The following is an 18,111-nucleotide window of genomic DNA, read 5'->3' on the forward strand; positions in this document are numbered from 1 at the left end:
TGAATGTGCTTTTTTTTCATCTTGCTTGGGGGAAGTACTGGTTTAAGGACCTTAGATTGATTTATTGATGAATATCGATACTCCCCCTCCTTTTGTGGTTCGGTCCAAGTTTTGGGGCCGAAAAGCATGGTATGAGGTATAACCTGGTAGTGCTGGGGTGCTCTCGGGAGCCCTGAACCAGGTTTCTGTTACTGCACAGATATCGATGTTCTCCATGCTAAGGAGAGTTTCGAGTGCGTGCATCTTGAGGTTTAGACTTCTGCCATTGAGTAGCATTACTCTTAGTTTCTTATCCCTTGTGATACCTATGGAGGTGGGTTTGTCTTTTGAGCCTTGCCTAAAAAAAGCACTATGGGGGTAGCAAGAGCCTTTGCCAATATCCGAAAGCCCAGGGGTGACAGGTGCAAGCCGTCCCTAGCGAAACATCATGGCTTGTCGAGCATATCATCCCAAGCTGACAGGCATTGGATCCCCTTTGAATGACACCAGTGTTTTAGCCAATTTTTGAAATTAATCATCTTGTCTTCATATTGTGGCATCATTCTTGGTGAGGGTAAGATGCTACTCAAGGTCAGGGTCATACCGGCCTGGGCTACATGCTCAGAGAGCTCCTCTATGTCTCTTTTCATGTAGTCCAGTAGTTATTGTGCAATAGTTTATATGCCCTACTAATTGCCCCTTTTTTAACAGCAGCTTCTGTTCATCATCTTTTCTAGACTCTACTAAAAACTTAACCAGTTGCTCGGACTTCCAAGATGGCTGCACATTCAGTAACAGATTAATTTCATCTCTCCCAGTGTGAAAACAGAAAGTCAGAAGAGAGCCAGTGAATTCATTTTGGAGTAAATTTCTGTAAATGGCTAGTAAGCGCACTGCCTGGATGCCAATAAAAAAGAAATTCAGCAGACCTGAAAGAAAATCAACCACAAAAGTTGAAGAAAAAAACACTGACTGGGAAGAATTCTGCAGCTGTTCAGCAAAAAGTAGTTCAAGCTCCAGCTTTGATGTAAGACATGACTTCCAGTAACCTAGAGGAAAAAATAAGTCAAATGTACTCAGAGTGGATTAAAATAAATGAAACACTGATGGATTATATCCACTCAGATAAAATAAAGGCTGGGTAAAATGGAAGAAGCTTGAAACAGGTATTCAGATGAGGTGATAAAACTGCAAAATACGTCAAATCAGAGGTCAAAAGAAGAAAAGGATGGCTGAACATGAGAATGCTCAGGAAGAGAAGTTTCATAAAATAAGAGAATTAGAGGACAGAGCACACAATGGGAAACCCTGAAATTTGCTGCTGTATCACAGAAGCTGGAAGGAACAGACTGCTTTAATTTTATGAAAGCACAAGTAAGCAACTGGACTGGTACTCCACAGTAGGAGTTGCTACTGAAAGGGCACATTGTGTATATGCTCCAAACCTGGCTATGAGAATGCAACCTAGACCTTTAATAGTAAAGATGCAATCTTACCAGCAGAAGGAATTGATTCTGACAAAACTGTGGCAGGACAAATTACAAAAGTGGAAGACAGCAGAGTATTTGTGGAGAATGATTACTCATTGTACACTACGCAGAAAAGGAATAAACTCATTCCACTATTCAGGGAATGGTGAGACTCGGGTGTGAGACTCAAACTTGTACCCAGCTGTCTTCAAGGTATTCTTTCATGGAGGGACAAAATCATTTCTGGATGCAGAACATGCCAAGGAGGAAGAACAAAATGAAACAGAAGGAGATTCTGCTCATTGATCTTCTGGTAATAAAGACCACAAAGAAAGACGGTACCTGTGAAACCGTTTCCACTCTTTCACTGGAAAATGTTCGAGAGAAGATGGGGAGCACGAGAGTTGACTAGAAGAGTTGAGAGTATGTTGGAAATGAAGCAGACAGGATTTGGGAGCTGGAGATGAACAGTAATAAAACCGGCAACTTAACGTGGGATTACAATGAATAGTTATATTTGTGAAATATGACAGAACGAGAAAATCTGGAAATATTCAACTTTTTCAGAATCTGTTGAACTTGTGGGGGGCTCTAAAGTATATGCCTTACTTCATGTCATTAATGTTTGGAAAAATGCTTTGGGGAGGAGAAGAGAGAGGAGAAAGTTAAATGTAAGTAAACAAAACATTTTTTTCTTAATAGTACTATTTTTGTGGTGTAAGGTTTTCTTTTCGTGCTATAAAGTAAAGCTTTCTCATTTATTTTTAAATGCTGCTGTTCTTTTTTCCCCTTCTTTCTCCCTTCTCTCTTTCTTCTTGTTCAGTTTTATGAAATGTAGGCACTGCAATGTAAAAACAAGCCTTTGTTAAAAGTGCATGACAAAAGAAAAATGAATGTGCTTTTTTTTCATCTTGCTTGGGGGAAGTACTGGTTTAAGGACCTTAGATTGATTTAGCAACAAGATGTAAGAGAAAACAAGTAAATGAAAAAGAATATTGAATATCATGAGGCTTTTATTTAGCAAATGAATGTATGCTTAGTATTAATTCTGTATTTGGCTCTCATGTCTCCATGGAAACAATATGATAATGATAAATTGGCTGTCTGGTTCTCATGTCTCCATGGAGACAATCTGATAAAGAGAAATTGGTTATAGTCTGGTGGAGAGTGATTGGCTGGGGAAAAAGAAAAACTGGCTAGGAGATAATGTTCTCTTAATGTATTCAGGAGTTTTTCCATCTGGAGGAGCTATAAAGATAAGCCAAAACCAGTTAGCATTTAGTAGAAGCACAGGCTGTACCACACATCTTAGCATGGATAAACTTTCTTTAGGGTTAACTCAAGTCGTGAGTGTGGCTGTCAGTTTGGGACATTCATTCCTGTTAGACAGATAAAACTTCAATATTTGAAGATGTACATGGTTTTGTGTGTTGGTATTAAATTAATACGTTTTATGGGGTATTTTTTCTTCTTTGAGGGCTTTAAATAAAACAAAAAGTTTTGTAAGATGTGACATAGACTCAAATGGATATGACAAAAACAACTACATAAAAGTTCAACCTGCCAAACAGTGTATACATTTATCACAAAATCTGGAACTAGACATTTAACAAAAAATGTATTATACATAAAAGATAGGAATAATAACTTTTTAATACAATGATGCTTTCTGTAATGTCTTTAAATGCCAATGGTCTTAAAGATGAATGCAAAAAAGAAAGAATAGTGAAGTGTATTAAAAATGTAGAGTGCAAATAGCTATGTTACAGAAGACACACTTGGAAAGAACTGAATATGTTAATTTGATAAAGAAATGTTTTCAGGATGGTTATTCAGCAGAATATCTGGGACAAAGGAAAACAGAAGTACTTATATTAACTGCAAAAGAAGCTCTAATAGGGATAGAAAAGGATAAAAAAGATGTTAACGGCAGATTTATAGTGCTATGGGACCTACTGGCAAGGGAGGAGGATTACACTGGCATGTATTTATATTCCACCTAAAACTGCTATAATGGAGCTAAAGAAAATTCTGGGAGAAATAAGCAGTTTTCAGCAAGGAATATTACTCATTGGTGGGGACCTGAATTTGATTTGCAGTAGTGAAGAGGTGTCTGGGGGGCCCAGAAGGGAAAATATAACAAAGGAGGGTAGATTTTTTTAATAAATTTATGAAAACATTTGGCACTGAAGATGTGAATTCAGTAACAGGAGTTCAGAGTGAATTTACATATTTCCCCCAAGATATAAAAACTGGGCTAAGCTAGACAGAATTTACATTTCACAGGAACATGTGCATTTAACTGAAGGTCCTGATATGCACCCAATAACTATTTCAGATCATGCATCAATAATAACTAAAATAAAAGCACAGGGTAATGAAATAAAAATGAGACACTGGTGCTTTCCCACCTGTCTGTTGAAAAGAGAGGAATTTAAGGAATAGGTAGTGGAGATTATTCAGGAGATATTCGAGAGTATAGAAATTACTTCTGAAAATATAGCTAGGGAGTGGGATAAAATTAAGGTGGAGTTTAAAAACAGAGTGGAAATAAAAGAAAGGAAGCTATGGTTAAGAAGTAATAAGAATTACATAGAGGGACTGACAAAAATTAAAGTATTGCAGAATAGGGGGAATTTCACTGAACAAGAAGAGGTTCAACTGCAGAATGCTAAGCAGAAAATAAGGGATTACCTCGACAATATACATGAGTTTATAAAGATTCTCACAGCACCCAAGACACATAGCAACACCAGTGTACACCTACCAAACCCTTAAGGAATAACACTCATAAACCAAATTTTCTTGTCAATGGAGACTCCATAATGAGACACACAGATGTCCCACTGACCAGGTTAGATAAGGCGAAAGTCACGGTCAACTGCCTGTCTGGTCCCAGGATTCATCAGATCATGCATGCACTCAGGTCTCCAGGCAACAACTACCATTATAATGCTATCATAGCTCATGTTGGTGTGAATGACCAGAGACATACCTCACTGGACTATACGAAGAGAGACATGACTGTCTGAGCTTTCCAAGTATGTGTCCCAGGCAGGTATGTCCCTAGCCTTGGGCAGCATATTAACATCATCAAGAATTATGCCACAGTATTAACAAGAAATGATTAATTTCAATAATTGTCTGAGTTTCTGGTGTCACTCCAAGGGGATCCAGTTTCTGTCAGCCTGGGTTGACATGGTCGACAAACCTCCCTGCTTTGCCAGAGATGGTTTGTATCTGGCACCACTAGTATCAAGAACACTAATACAAACTCAAAAAACAAAAAAGAAGCTGCACAGAGCCACAATCACACCACGTAACACACAATTTTATTAAATTAAGCGCTTTCATCTGTAGGTATTAGGACTTCATCAGAATAGTTACCCATAATACAACAGACGTTTGAATAGTTTTAAAACCAATCAGACTGGATAATTACTCTATTTAGATGATGTCCAATAAAACTTTGATAAACAGACATTGCATGAGTAAAAACAATACAAAATGTAAAAATTATATCAACAGAAATGTATATAAAAAAAACTTCATAATGAGTTAAAAACATGGTAAAACATGTATTATATCACAAAGGCTGCTTCTAATTTTAAAATACTGCAAATAAAAAACTGTTTCATTGAGACAAGAGTGATCAGTGGCATTTGTTTTAACTGCCATTTTAATTCTTTAGTTCTAAAAAAATCATCAGATAGTCCCCCTCTCTCCCCTAGGTCCACGTGGTTAAGGATTACAAATTTAAATGAATGCCCATCGGCTCTGCAATATGTTTAAACAATGCGTTCATCCGATCTTTCTTTTGTATATCATAATTATGTTGACAGATTCTTGTCTGTAGGCTTTGCTTTGTTTTTCCTATATAAAAACAAGTACAGGATTGACACTTTGCTAAATAAATAACCCCTTTACTACTACAATAATATTTTTTGCTAATTATATCACCCCATATTCATTAAGATGGAAAGTATCTACTTCCATAATGTGTTTGCATTGTGAACAACGGCCACATTTTAACATTCTGCCATTATACTTAAGAAGTTTACCTCTTTCAAGCAAAGTTTTAAAACAAATGTCCTTTTTGTAAACAATATGTGGGACCCCATCTACGATTTTTGTATATTCAGTATCTGTCCTAAATAAACTGCATTTTTTTGTATAATGGGCCAAATGTCAAACAAGTTGTTGAACGATAACATAAGTGCTACAAAGCTGACTTTTCCACATTGCCTTGAGCTGAAGCTGATGTCACACTATTAGCTGTCCCAAGTAATGGTGAAAAATGGCCTACAACTCTTTTATTAATAACTTCTTCAAAAATGTTGTTTAAAAAAGAATCTGGATAACCTCTTCTCCCTAATGTACTTTACTATATTACACTCCTCATGAAATTTAAATTCGCTGGACACCATCTGGGCTAACCGTCGCATTGCCCCTTAACCAAAGATTGCTTTTGATGTAAGGGGCATTGCCCCTTAACCAAAGATTGCTTTTGATGTAAGGGGTGCCAGCTGTCAAAGTGTAAAAAAGAGTTAAGAGTAGTTGGGTTTCCTGTATATTGTGGAGTCAAACTGCCTCTTCTGTTTGTTGTTCACTACAGTGACATCTAAGTAATTCACTCGGTCAATCTGGGTGGTCATAGTAAACTTAAGGAACCCAGGAATAGTATGTAGGTATTCAAAACATTCGTCCAGTTTGACTGCAAAATGAACATGTGAGAACCAAAGGAGGCAGTGTTTTTATCTATATTAGAGATAAATTCACCACCTGACTAATTACGCTGGACAACTCCATGGTGTTACTACAAGTTTAGATTACTGTGGTTAAGACCACCATTCAAGTAATAGCTAGTTATAGATCTCCCTCCATGGATCATGATGCACATGAGGCTTACTTGACCATACTGGAGTCAATGCAAATATTGCCAAACACTCTGGTCATGGGGGATTTCAATTATCCCATCATCAACTGGGAAACCTACTCTAGCCCTAACTCACTACCACACAAGTTCCTTGACTTTGTCAGCTCAAGTGCCCTGGAACAAAGTGTACAAACCCAAACAAGAAGAGCAAACATACTAGATCTGGTCCTCACTAACACAACAAACAGATGCACCACCGCGACTGTCGGACCCTCATTAGTTAAATCTGGCCACAAATCAGTCGCCTTTGAAGTGGCACTAACACCAGAACTCACAAAGGGTGAAGTGAGACTAAAAAACTTCACCAAGCCAAACTATACCCAACTGGGGAAGGTATAAATGCTTTCCAGGCCCCTTAGCAGCTGGAAGTGATAACTACACCAAAGCTTACACTAAAGCCCTGTACGATCACTTGTATATGTGTATAGACCCAGCTGTTCCAGAGAGAATCAACGCCAGAGCCCCAAGTAAAAACAAGCTGCCCTGGGGACATCCAGCATCAACAAACTGTACAACAAGAGCAAAAAGTTGCTGTACAGGAAAACTAAGGTGAGGCCCCAACAATGGAAAAGCACCCTCCTCAGCCTCAACTGGAAAATAAAACAACATGTCAAATCCTCTAAGGGTAACTTTGAGAAATACTTACCTATCACAGCCAAGGATAAACATAAGGCCTTTTACAGCTACATACACAGCCAGAAAAGTATGACCCAAGCATGTGCCGAACCAGTGACTAACGGTATCACACACACTGATCCCACAGAGATAGCAAACATGCTAGCAGACAGATTTGGTAAAAATTTCACTCCCTTATCCCCTCCAAACTTAACACAAACCTTGCCCACAACTTCCTCCACCCTACATATCCAAACAACAGGCCATTAAAGCCTTGCCAAAGGCAAAAAACACAGCCTCTATGGGACCAGACGACATCCCAGGCTGTCATCTAAAGAAACTAAAACATGAACTGGCATCACCATTAAGTTTCCTATTTGATCACAGGCTATGTTCCTGCAGAATGGATAACAGCAACAGTTATTCCCCTCCACAAAGGTGGCTGAGCAACAGATCTGGGGAATATTATAAACCCATAAGTCTGACGAGCCTCATCTATAAGGACATGGAACGCATCATCATGGACCTCATAAATAAAGACATAGGCGACCTCCAAACCCTGGATCCCACCCAATTTAGATTCGTCAAGGGCAAATTCTGCCTGTTAAACCTGATAGATTTCTTAAAAAATGGGACAATGGCCACTGATGAGGGCAAAGCTCTGCACACTGCATACCTCGACTTGGCCAAGGCCTTTGACACAATCCCACACTCGGGGATTACTGATAACCTTAGCAAATTGAATATAAACCCCTTTGTTTTAAGATGGGTTGCCAACTGGCTCACAAACCAGTCACTATCAAAGTGGGTGACTCCACATCAGCCAGCAGACCTGTCACCAGAGGGGTGCCATAAGGGTCATTGCTATGCCCACTACTGTTTGGCACATACTTCTCAGAAGTTCAGTTCAGACCAAAACAAAGAGGCTGTGGCTGACCAGGTTTGCGGACAACTGCAAACTGGGTGCAATTATCGAATCCCCAAATAACTTCAGTATACTTAAGGGGGGTCTTAAGCAGACCAACGACCAGTGTCTTAATGATGGTCTCAAACTAAATGCAAAGAAATACATCATCATTCCTTTTGATAAAAACAATGTTGACCAAGTTGAGCAGGCGTGATCTACCCTTCACAAAACCAAACTGTATGGGATCCAGAGTTTGTAGTTTCCCTATATCTTTGTTTGTTAGGTCCATGATGATGTGCTCCATAGCTTTGCATATCAGACTCGTCAGGCTTATGGGGCGATAGTTCCCAGGGTCTGTAGTTGCTCCTCCTTTGTGGAGAGGGATGACTGTAGCAGTCTGCCATTCATAGGGACAAAGCCTGAGGTGAGGCTGTGATTGAACCGGGCACACAGGTGAGGTGCCAGTTTACTCTGTAGTTCATATAAAACAGAGCCAGGGATATTGTCAGGTCTCATAGAAGCTGTATTCTTAGCCTTGGACAGTGCTGTTTCAACCTGTGCAGCAGTAATACTGGATGCATGCCTATCTACTGGTATTGTGACTGGTCCTTTGCGGGAGGGAAGGGTAAAGTTGGCACTGAATCTGTTAGCCAGTATATTGGCAATATCTGTTGGCTCAGTATAAGAGGTACCATTGTGCATTAGCTCACTGCAAATCTGGGTATTGCTGTGGAGTTTCTTTACATAACTATAGAAGGCCTTGTGGTTGTCTTTACTATCTGCTGCAATTTTGTTTTCATAGCTAGCTTTAGAGGATTTGATGAGGGATCTCAACTTTTTGTTGAGACCGATAAGGGAGTTTTTTCCAGTCTTGGGATTTCACCTTATTCCGCATCAGTTTCCTCCTTCTGTTGTAAAGTTTGTTTATGGCAGGGGACCACCAGATTGGCTTCCTTTTTTTGGAGGAGAGCGTCTTGGTTCTATTGGGTATGGCGAGATCCATGCATTTGTGTACGTGTTCGTACAGTGCATTGGTGTATAATTTGGTGGTCATGCAACTATTCTCCATCTGCATGGGTGCCATGCAGTTGGCCACCTCTGTTTTTAGGAGCCCAAAGTTAGCTTTGGAGAAGTTTTTCATGGTGGTTACCTTTGCGGGGGGTGGATGGGGTGGGTGGGAGGTATGTGGACATACAAGGTGATTAGTTTGTGGTCGGATCTAACCTGGGAGGAGTTGACTATTGGTTTAGAGCAACGATCGCCCATGTTAGTAATGACCAGGTCAAGGATGTTGCTACCTTTAGTGGGGGTAAGAACGAGCTGGTCCAGGGCATTGGAATTAATGAACTTCAGGAAACATTGAGCAAGTGTATTGATACATGAGTAGTTTTCCCAATTAATGGAGGGGTAGTTGAAGTCACCCAGTATGAGAGTGTTAGGTTGGACCCTAATATTCTCCAGGGCGCTTAGGAACGTGGACTGTGAGTCTTGGGATATGGTTGGGAACCTATAGCAGGCTACGACCTGAATCGTTGTCTTACCCAATGTTAGCTGCAACTGAAGTATCTCAGATGCATTATGTTGGGCTACCAGTCTGGAGGTATGTGTATCCTTTATGAATATGGAAACACCACCACCTTTGGAGATTCGGTCCAAGTTCTGGGGCCGAAAGGTGTGGAATGAGTTATAGCCTGGTAGTGAAGGGGTGCTTTCTGCTGCCTTGAACCAGGTCTATGTTACAGCACAAATGTCGATGTTCTCCATTTTAAGGAGTGCTTCGAACGAGTGCATTTTGAGATTTAGACTTCTAGCATTTAGCAGCATGAACCTCAGATTGCATTTGTTTGTAACTGTTAAGGTGGTAATTTGGTATGGAAGTCAAGAAAATCTGTCTCTGCAGATGATATTATTTTATACCTGACAAAACCAGTAAGAGATATTACAGTGTTGTGGAACATTCTGAGACAGTTTCAGTTTTTTTTGGATACAAAATTAATGAAGCTAAAACAAAGGCAACAGCAGTAAATTATGTACCCGCATATGAATAGTTCAGCAATATCCATATTTATGGGGACATGATAAATAACGTATTTAGGAGTATGGATTAAAATGATTCTGGTGTGGCAGCTAAGGATATGTGGGAAGAGACTACACAAAAGATAATACAAAAACTGAGAAAATGGAAGCTTTGCTATATGGACAGTAAGATACAAACAGTTAAAAAGTTTTTAGTCCCTTTAGTCTTATGCACAGGTGTGGTGCTGCGGTAGCGTTGTCGCCTCACAGTAAGACCCTGTCCAGTTCGATTCTCAGATAGAGCGTCTTCTGTGTGGAGACATGCGTGAATGGGCGCACCTTCGTTGAAGGTTGTACGGCCTGGCAAGCTGGTACGTAAAAATCAACTGCCAATCATTAGCGGACCGGAGTTCCGCTGTGGCGACCCCTAACCGGGAAAAACTGAAAGACACAAACAAACAAAGTCTTATACACAGGTCAGGCACATTTTTATCAACCAGAGGAGAAGTTGTAGATAACAATTAATAAAAAGCAGAAGGACTTTATCTGGGAGGGGAAGAAGGCAAGAGTCAAGTGGGATATTCTGATTCTTCCAGTAGAACAGGGTGGATTGGGATTACTCAGTTTGAAGGGGTATTTCAGAGCTACACAGTTAAGGCTCCTATACATAGCAAAAGCAAAAAACTGTAATTCAAAGTAGAAAGAGATGTTGAAGAAACGGGGGAAGCTCAAGAAACAAGGAGAGACAGGGATTTTAGAGGCAGGCCTTTACGGAGAATAAGAATAATCATACATAATATTATATCTATAATGTAACAGAAAGAATCCTAAGAACTAGCCAACAAAGGAATAGGGAAAGGAGATTCTACCGATAGGGGTGACTGCAATTAAGGATATAGACAATAGGCATGAGGGGGATGGAATTTTTTGGAGAAAGCTGGCAAAGAAACCAAGGAATTGGGAGCAAATAACTGGAGTGGGAAAGATTATAGAATGGGAAGACAACGATAATTTATTTGGACCGCAAGTTAGAGATTGCCTTCCCTATCAGTGATGGGTGTCAGAGTACAGGAAAAGAGAAAGAAATAGGGGGATCCTAAATGAAAGATGAGCACTGGTAGAGTTTTTAGTAGAATCTAGAACAGAACATTAAAAAAACGCATAATTAGTACAGCATATAAATACTGCATGATAACTATAAGAATCAATCAGAGGAGGTTAAAAAGGATTGGGAAGAGAGACTGGATAAGCAATTCATAAAGAAACAATGGCAAAATGTATGTACGTCTTCCAAATATGCAATAAGATCTAGAAGATTTAGGAGTTTTGCTTGGAAATGTTTACACAGATATTTTTATAACCCAAGTAGACTGCAGAGAATTATTCCTCAGGCAGACATCAAATGTTGGAGGTTTGACGGTGAAGAAAGATTTAATTGGGAACATATTTTCTGGGAAAGCGGTGAGTTGGCATACTTTAAGGACTCCCTGCAGGATGCACTGTCAAAGATGCTGGGTGCGCCGATTGTTGTGACGAGGAAGATTTTTCTGAGCTATGATACAGAATCTGAATTGCCTAGACATGGTAAGGCCTTGCTGTGTCTAATAACGGCGGTTTAAAAAAAACAATTACTAGAAAATAGAAATCAAAATCTAAACCAACTATACTAGAAGTAGTGACTATATTAATATAGATAAAACAACTGGAATTGAGATATTTAGAAAAGGGTAGGAGCCAATTACATAGGAAAAAATGGGAATTGTGGGAACAATACATACAGGGGAGGAATGAGGTTTAAAGGAAGGCAAGACCTAAATGAGCTATGTAATGTTTGACTATAAATGATTGGGTAGATTATAAGAAACATGTAATGTTTGCAACCGGGAGTGTGTTAGTATGGTTTGTAATGTAAAATGCTTGCAACTAGGATTGTGTTGCTGTGGTTTGCTTTCATTTATATAAATGTATGATTGCCTACATCTTAAGTGATGGTTTAATAAAGATGTTTCTTGTTTTAAAAAAGGGCAGGAACTGAATAATTATGTAATATTGCTTAGGTTCACAGATTAGAACTAGACTTACTGCCCTTGTGGGCCATTTTTGGCCTAGCCAATTAACCCATGTGAGAATCAAACCCTGCACTTGTGTGTGCAAGGCAGATATCTTAACCATAACGCCAACCTCCCTCTTTTATATGATATATAGCAATAAATATGAAGTATAAAGTTTGTAAACGTGAACTCGTTAATTCAGTTTGATTACTTTTATATAAATGTAATATTCAATATTCAATAATAGTGTTTAATAAAAAAAAATATCCAATTAGTCCAAACCTTTAAACTGGTAACCACTCTCTCCTAAACCCAATTATTAATATCCCAGCTAAGACATCCTTCAAAACTACCTTCAATGATTGACCACTGCCCAATTACATTTACTATACTAAACACTAACAACACCACCCTTTCAGACCTAAAACCACAAAAACATCTCATCTCCAACATTAAATCTTACCTAGCAACCACTGACTTAAACACCTGTCAAAACACCAGTGAAGTAGCAAGCATATTTATTAACACCCTTGTCTAATTAGCAAATAGTTTCCTATAGTCATTAGTTAACAAAAAGAAATTCAGCAAAGGATGGGGGCAATGGAATGCAAAACTGAAGCCATGTGGGATGAAACTAAGCACAGATAATACAGTGGTAATGGCAGCAAATTGAGGAGATCAGAAGAAGGTGAGAAATGAGACAGAAAGAAAAACAGTGGAACAGGTAAATTGCTTCAAGTATCTGAGAGGGGTAGTTGAAGAGAAGTGAAATCTGAATGAAGAAGTCAAGGCTAGAATTAGAGGGGCTGCAGCTAACTGGCATACAATCTCAGGTGTAGTCTATGACAGAAGAATGCCAAAGAATGTGCAAAGTAAGGTGATCAAGACAGTGGTGTGACCAGTACTACTGTATGGTACATAAACCTGGGCAGTAAAGGCAGAGGAGATGAGGAAGCCAGAGGTAATAGTGATCGAGACAGTGGTGTGACCAGTACTACTGTATGGTACAGAAACCTGGGCAGTAAAGGCAGAGGAGATGAGGAAGCCAGAGGTAATAGAGACTAAGTGCCTGAGAAGGGTGGTACGATGCACACTGTGGGACAGACGAAGAAAGGAGGACATAAGAGCAGAAGCCAAATAGCTCCAATTGCAGAAAAGATCAAAGAGACTAGATTATGGTTGTCTGGATAAGGGCAGAAAACCAGAAGACAATCTGGTGAAAACGATCTGAGAGATAGGAAGACGGTAAGAGGAAACAAGCATGTCCATCAAAAGGTGGATGGATTGTGTGAAAAGAAGATCTGCAATCGTTAGGCATGAGTGTCAAAGAAGGCAAGAGTGTGGCAATAAATCGAGAGAGATGGCAACAGTGACAACCCGACCCCATGTAGAAATCTGCTGCTGCTGCTGATGACAATGATTAGTTAACAAAAAGCAAAATCATGCAACTGGGTTACCAAGGAACAAAGCCACCACAACATTCTTCCAAGATGTCAGACCCCCCCCACAACACTGTTAAACAGTACTACAAATTGCAGACTTCTGCAGGAATACTTTCTGTTCCAGGAGACTTCCCTTTTGATTGATTATACATTTATACATCACCATTTTTTATATTATGTCTTTTAACCTTAGCTATTAACTGCTGAGACCCGTCTCTCTCCAAGTCTGACATAACTAAGTCTTCCATAAATATTTTCATTTGTATCTTTTCTTGGTTACCCCATTTCTCTGCTTTATATAAATTTTCACAGCATTTCTGAAATCTCTCTATAGGAACTCTAATTATTTTTCTTGCTATAGGCTCCCTAAGTTTGGCTACAATTTCTACTTTTTGTTGCCAAAGTTGTTGTTGTGTCTTTCGGCTTTTCCCGGTTAGGGGTCACCACAGTGGAACTCCGGTCCGCTAATGATTGGCAGCAGATTTTTACGTGCCGAGTTGCCAGCTCTGACGCACAACCTTCAACGAAGGTACGCCCATTCACGCATGTCTCCACACAGAAGACGCTCTAGCTGAGAATCGAACAGGACAACGTTTTACTGTGAGGCGAAAGTAGGACAATTAATTTGATAGTGAACCCGATGCTGCCAGTGCGGACTAGATGGGAGGAGTTGCTGGAATTTAGGTTTTTGAAGGACCACAAGAAAGAGAAACCAGCTACCCTAACAGGAGGCACATGATTTTATTTGAACACATTTTTTTTACCTAACTGTATCCCCCAATATTTCATACCTGAACAGAGCTGGTGAGAACATTTTCCTGGATATCAGATGAATTTTGAAGATGATGCTGTAATGGACTAGAGGGAGACAGGAGGCATAACTTCTGGAGTTGCCCTAACTTAATCATCATCACAGGAAGAGCTAGCAAACCCTCCTTCAATTATGTTCTTAAGGAAGGAAGTAAAACATACATTAAAAATGATTAAATAATCAAAAGCATTTGGGCATTTACTGCTAAACAATCGGGAAAAGAAATAAACTTTTGCTTTACCAGAGACATTTCAGACTTTTTCTGTGAAGAGTTGAGGAAATATTTAGCTGACCATTAACAGCGGTAAGAAGAAATGAAAAAACAGATTTGAAATAATCTGGCATGAGATTAGTCTTGGTACAGCACAGCATGAGTCAAGTTAAGTCTAAGGAGTCACTGGTACTGCTAGAGCAAGAAAAATTTGCACCGATGCCACACCAGAAAAAACACAGTTCGCTAGAACCGACTGATGTAACACTTTCCACACAAGTTCCATTCTAAAATGTAAAGTGCCTGTTGTCTTACTGGAATAAAACATGAACATGTCCACACAAGCAATTCAAAGATTTTTGTTAATCAATATGGAGTCGGTACACAAATATTTACCTCACACATTTGTAGCTGAAAAAACCTCCTTTCTTTCTCCATTTCTTCAGCAATTTCAGCACCACTTATTTCTGTCCTGATCATTCCATGTACTTTTGCATGTTCCTTTTTCTCTTTTTCTATTTTTGAGCTAAAAGAAAAGCACACTATTTTAAAGAACTTCGTGAGCTACATTTTAAAAGCTGACTTACGCAGCCATAACACGCAGCATCTTGTCATATTACAATATCTGAATGAGGCACAGCAGTGACAGCTCAGTAAAAATTACATCAATTCAAAAATTAAAAGAACAAAATTGCAATAAATTATGTTTAAACACACTACCTTAGAACTTAAAGCATTTCATTTATGAAAATAGTGCAGATGTATGTACTCCACAAAATTACGCTGGTCCGAGAGGAAACCATACAAGATCAAAGGGTTTGCCCTTGCAACTTACTTCTGTTTATTTATGTTTTTTTATCAGATTAGTTCTACTAGTCGTACAGCCTAGTTTCAGCAGAGCTCAGCACTGGTATTCATACCAACTATGGGAAATTTAGCCAGGACACTGGTGGAAAGTACATGCTAATATGTTCAAATGTAAATATTAACAACATAATGTTTTTGGTTAAGTACTGTGGAATCTTTTACATCCACTTGAGCTACAATAAACTCAGGCACCTCAGAGATGCCAATTTACGCTCTGGTCGGAAGGACAGCACAATCAGCAATGGGGCACTCCCATTATGTTGCACTGAACTGCCAGTACTGGACAATGAATCCAGCTACCAGATATGGGAACAGAACCCCTCATTCTTCTGATCTTACTACATCAAAGGCGAGTGTGCCACCTGTTGAACCACTGAGAATCGACAGTACTGCACACATAATGAATAGTATGTATTCCATACGTTCATTTACACCCTCCATTGTAAATACAGCAAAATGATGAATCTAGAAAACTATCAAACACAAAAAGTAGTTATTTTACTAAATCATGGAGGCAAACTGAGAGATGTTACTAAAATCTGTAGGCATCTTGTTTTTATTCAGTGCATCCTTCAAAACAGTGAACATGAAGTTAACCCTCATCAGTGGGCTGACCTGGGACAGTATGTCAGTAGTTGTAAAGACACTAAAACATAAGATAATTGTTATAGCGCTCTACAATATTCCAATGTTTGTGCACCTGTAACTGATGATGCAATCTGTACCAACAATTCATATAAATCTTAAAGGCAATGAACTTAAGTTTTGTAACAATAATGCAAAGTGGGACAAGGTGGTTTCAGCCTTGACAAGCAAAGTTTTACATTTCTCCACAGGATTTACGTTAAAACTATGAGTTACTGGAGTAAACACACTGAATAATTTAAGCCCTTTACTAAATGATGAATTAGTACCAGCTTGTTTTACTTGGCACTAGAACATCCGCTCGAGGAAACAAGATTGACTACTTGATGTAATCAGATGAAGGTAACAAAACAGTCGAGAAATCCTTCCTTTGCAGATGAGTGACACTCATGAGCTGATTAAATGAAATCTGGAGATACAGAAGGCAAAGTTCTCTGCATGGGGGGGGGGGGACCCCAAGAAAATCAGAGCTAGTAATAGTTTAAATACCATTTTGGGTTGGCTGCTTTCAACAGAAATAGGCCCTCTCGCCAGTCCAGAAATCTGTTTCAGCTAAATCTTAACATACAGAAAACCTGTAAAGAAGAAAACTAACACTAGTGGCAGCCATTAAGTTCATCGCTGCCTGCTTTCACAAATATTAATGACAGGAGGAGCCCCTGATCCATCTGTTTCTACTTTCTTACTTTGATGTACTGACACATGACCAACTCAACAGCATATGGGGAGCAGACATGAACACATTCTCTTTTAAGCAAAACTACAAGTGAATTTTTCATTTCATTTTTTGAAGTCTCTTTCCATCCACTCACTATGTGTGCAAAACTTTACAACCAAACTTTATGCTGCTATGGCAAACTAAAGTAAATTCCCTTTTGTCATATTCCCCATTTGGGAATGCTGGTAGGTGTACAATTGTTTGTGTCTTTCGGCTTTTCCCGGTTAGGGGTTGCCACAGTGGAACTCTGGTCCGCTAATGATTGGCAGTAGATTTTTATGTGCTGGCTTGCTGGGCCTAACACACAACCTTCAACGAAGGAACGCCCATTCATGCATGTCGCCACACAGAAGACGCTCTAACTGAGAATCAAACGGGCAATGTCTAACTGTGAGGCGACAATGTACAATACCTTTAAAAATTATCTGAAAACAAAAAATAAAAAGACAACTTCTCTTTCCTTCCTCATCCTCCCACTCTGCCTGTCACCACCTCCAAACCAAGCCCACATTGTAAATATCACTGGAAGTGCCCAATCCTTACTAGTAACCTTCCTACACTGGGACACTTGCAGATACACAACTTGCTAGTATCACCTTCTGACACTGAAGAAAGTGATAATTTTTTAACACCATAAATATGGAAAACAGTGGTAGATTACAATAGGGGCATTATGGGCAGTCACCTGGTGCATACAACTTCAGGGGGTGGCTGGCTGGCTGTTGAACAAAGTTATAATCGCTGCTGCTGCTCTTCCTGCCATTGCACACATCTGGCTGCATGTTTAGGTGCACAATGTCCACATGTCCATGTACAACTGTTTGTTATTAAACAGCCAATTATACATGGTCATGGACATAATACACCCTAATTCATTAGAAGTGAAGTGTTCTGTTGTAGTGAATTATTCTGATCAGACAGATGTCTCCATTCTCCCCGTCTAAATGAACTTTGTGGCCAATTTAAATGTCTGTTTAATTGTTGCGAAATGGTAAGCCTTAAATGAGAACCATTCACTGTACAAGACCTCAGCATGCCTCCCTCAGCATGCTTCAAATATATCAGTATTAATCCTACATGGTGTCACTCTCTATATGACTACATGGTTTAAAAAATACTGATGATTGTACCAGACAGGAGAGAACAGAGATATAAATACAGCGAGATAAGGACTGGGGACACAGAATGGTACATTTCACATATTAATTTATTTTACAACATGGTGCAACAGTTCCTCACACAGCTCAGCATTCAGTCCAATATTATCTGTTACTGAAATATGACTGGGTAGTTTCTTGCGGAATAAAGTAGAAGTTGTTTCTATGCCAGTGTCAAACAGATATAATAGTAATTACTGACAGAAAAAAAGGCAGCTGTGACTCAATAATATTGCAATGCTGGACCAGAAATGTCCTAAATACTCTAGAAACTACTCTTCAGAATA

At 39.3% G+C, this 18,111-nt stretch overlaps 1 protein-coding gene across 6 annotated transcripts in view; it reads right to left on the reverse strand.

Moving 5' to 3' along the window:
- ASAP2 (ArfGAP with SH3 domain, ankyrin repeat and PH domain 2) overlaps positions 1–18,111 on the reverse strand; it is a 2,005,955-nt gene that overhangs the window by 1,004,187 nt on the left and 983,657 nt on the right. For all 6 annotated transcript variants that reach the window (XM_044079125.1, XM_044079114.1, XM_044079099.1 and 3 more), the window contains exon 6: positions 14,834–14,963. In XM_044079125.1, the coding sequence (XP_043935060.1) occupies positions 14,834–14,963 (130 nt within the window). The remainder of the gene's footprint in view (positions 1–14,833; positions 14,964–18,111) is intronic.

Source organism: Protopterus annectens, chromosome 1.part1 (genome assembly GCF_019279795.1).
Source record: "Protopterus annectens isolate FY-2018-M chromosome 1.part1, PAN1.0, whole genome shotgun sequence".
Classification (NCBI taxonomy): domain Eukaryota; kingdom Metazoa; phylum Chordata; order Ceratodontiformes; family Protopteridae; genus Protopterus; species Protopterus annectens.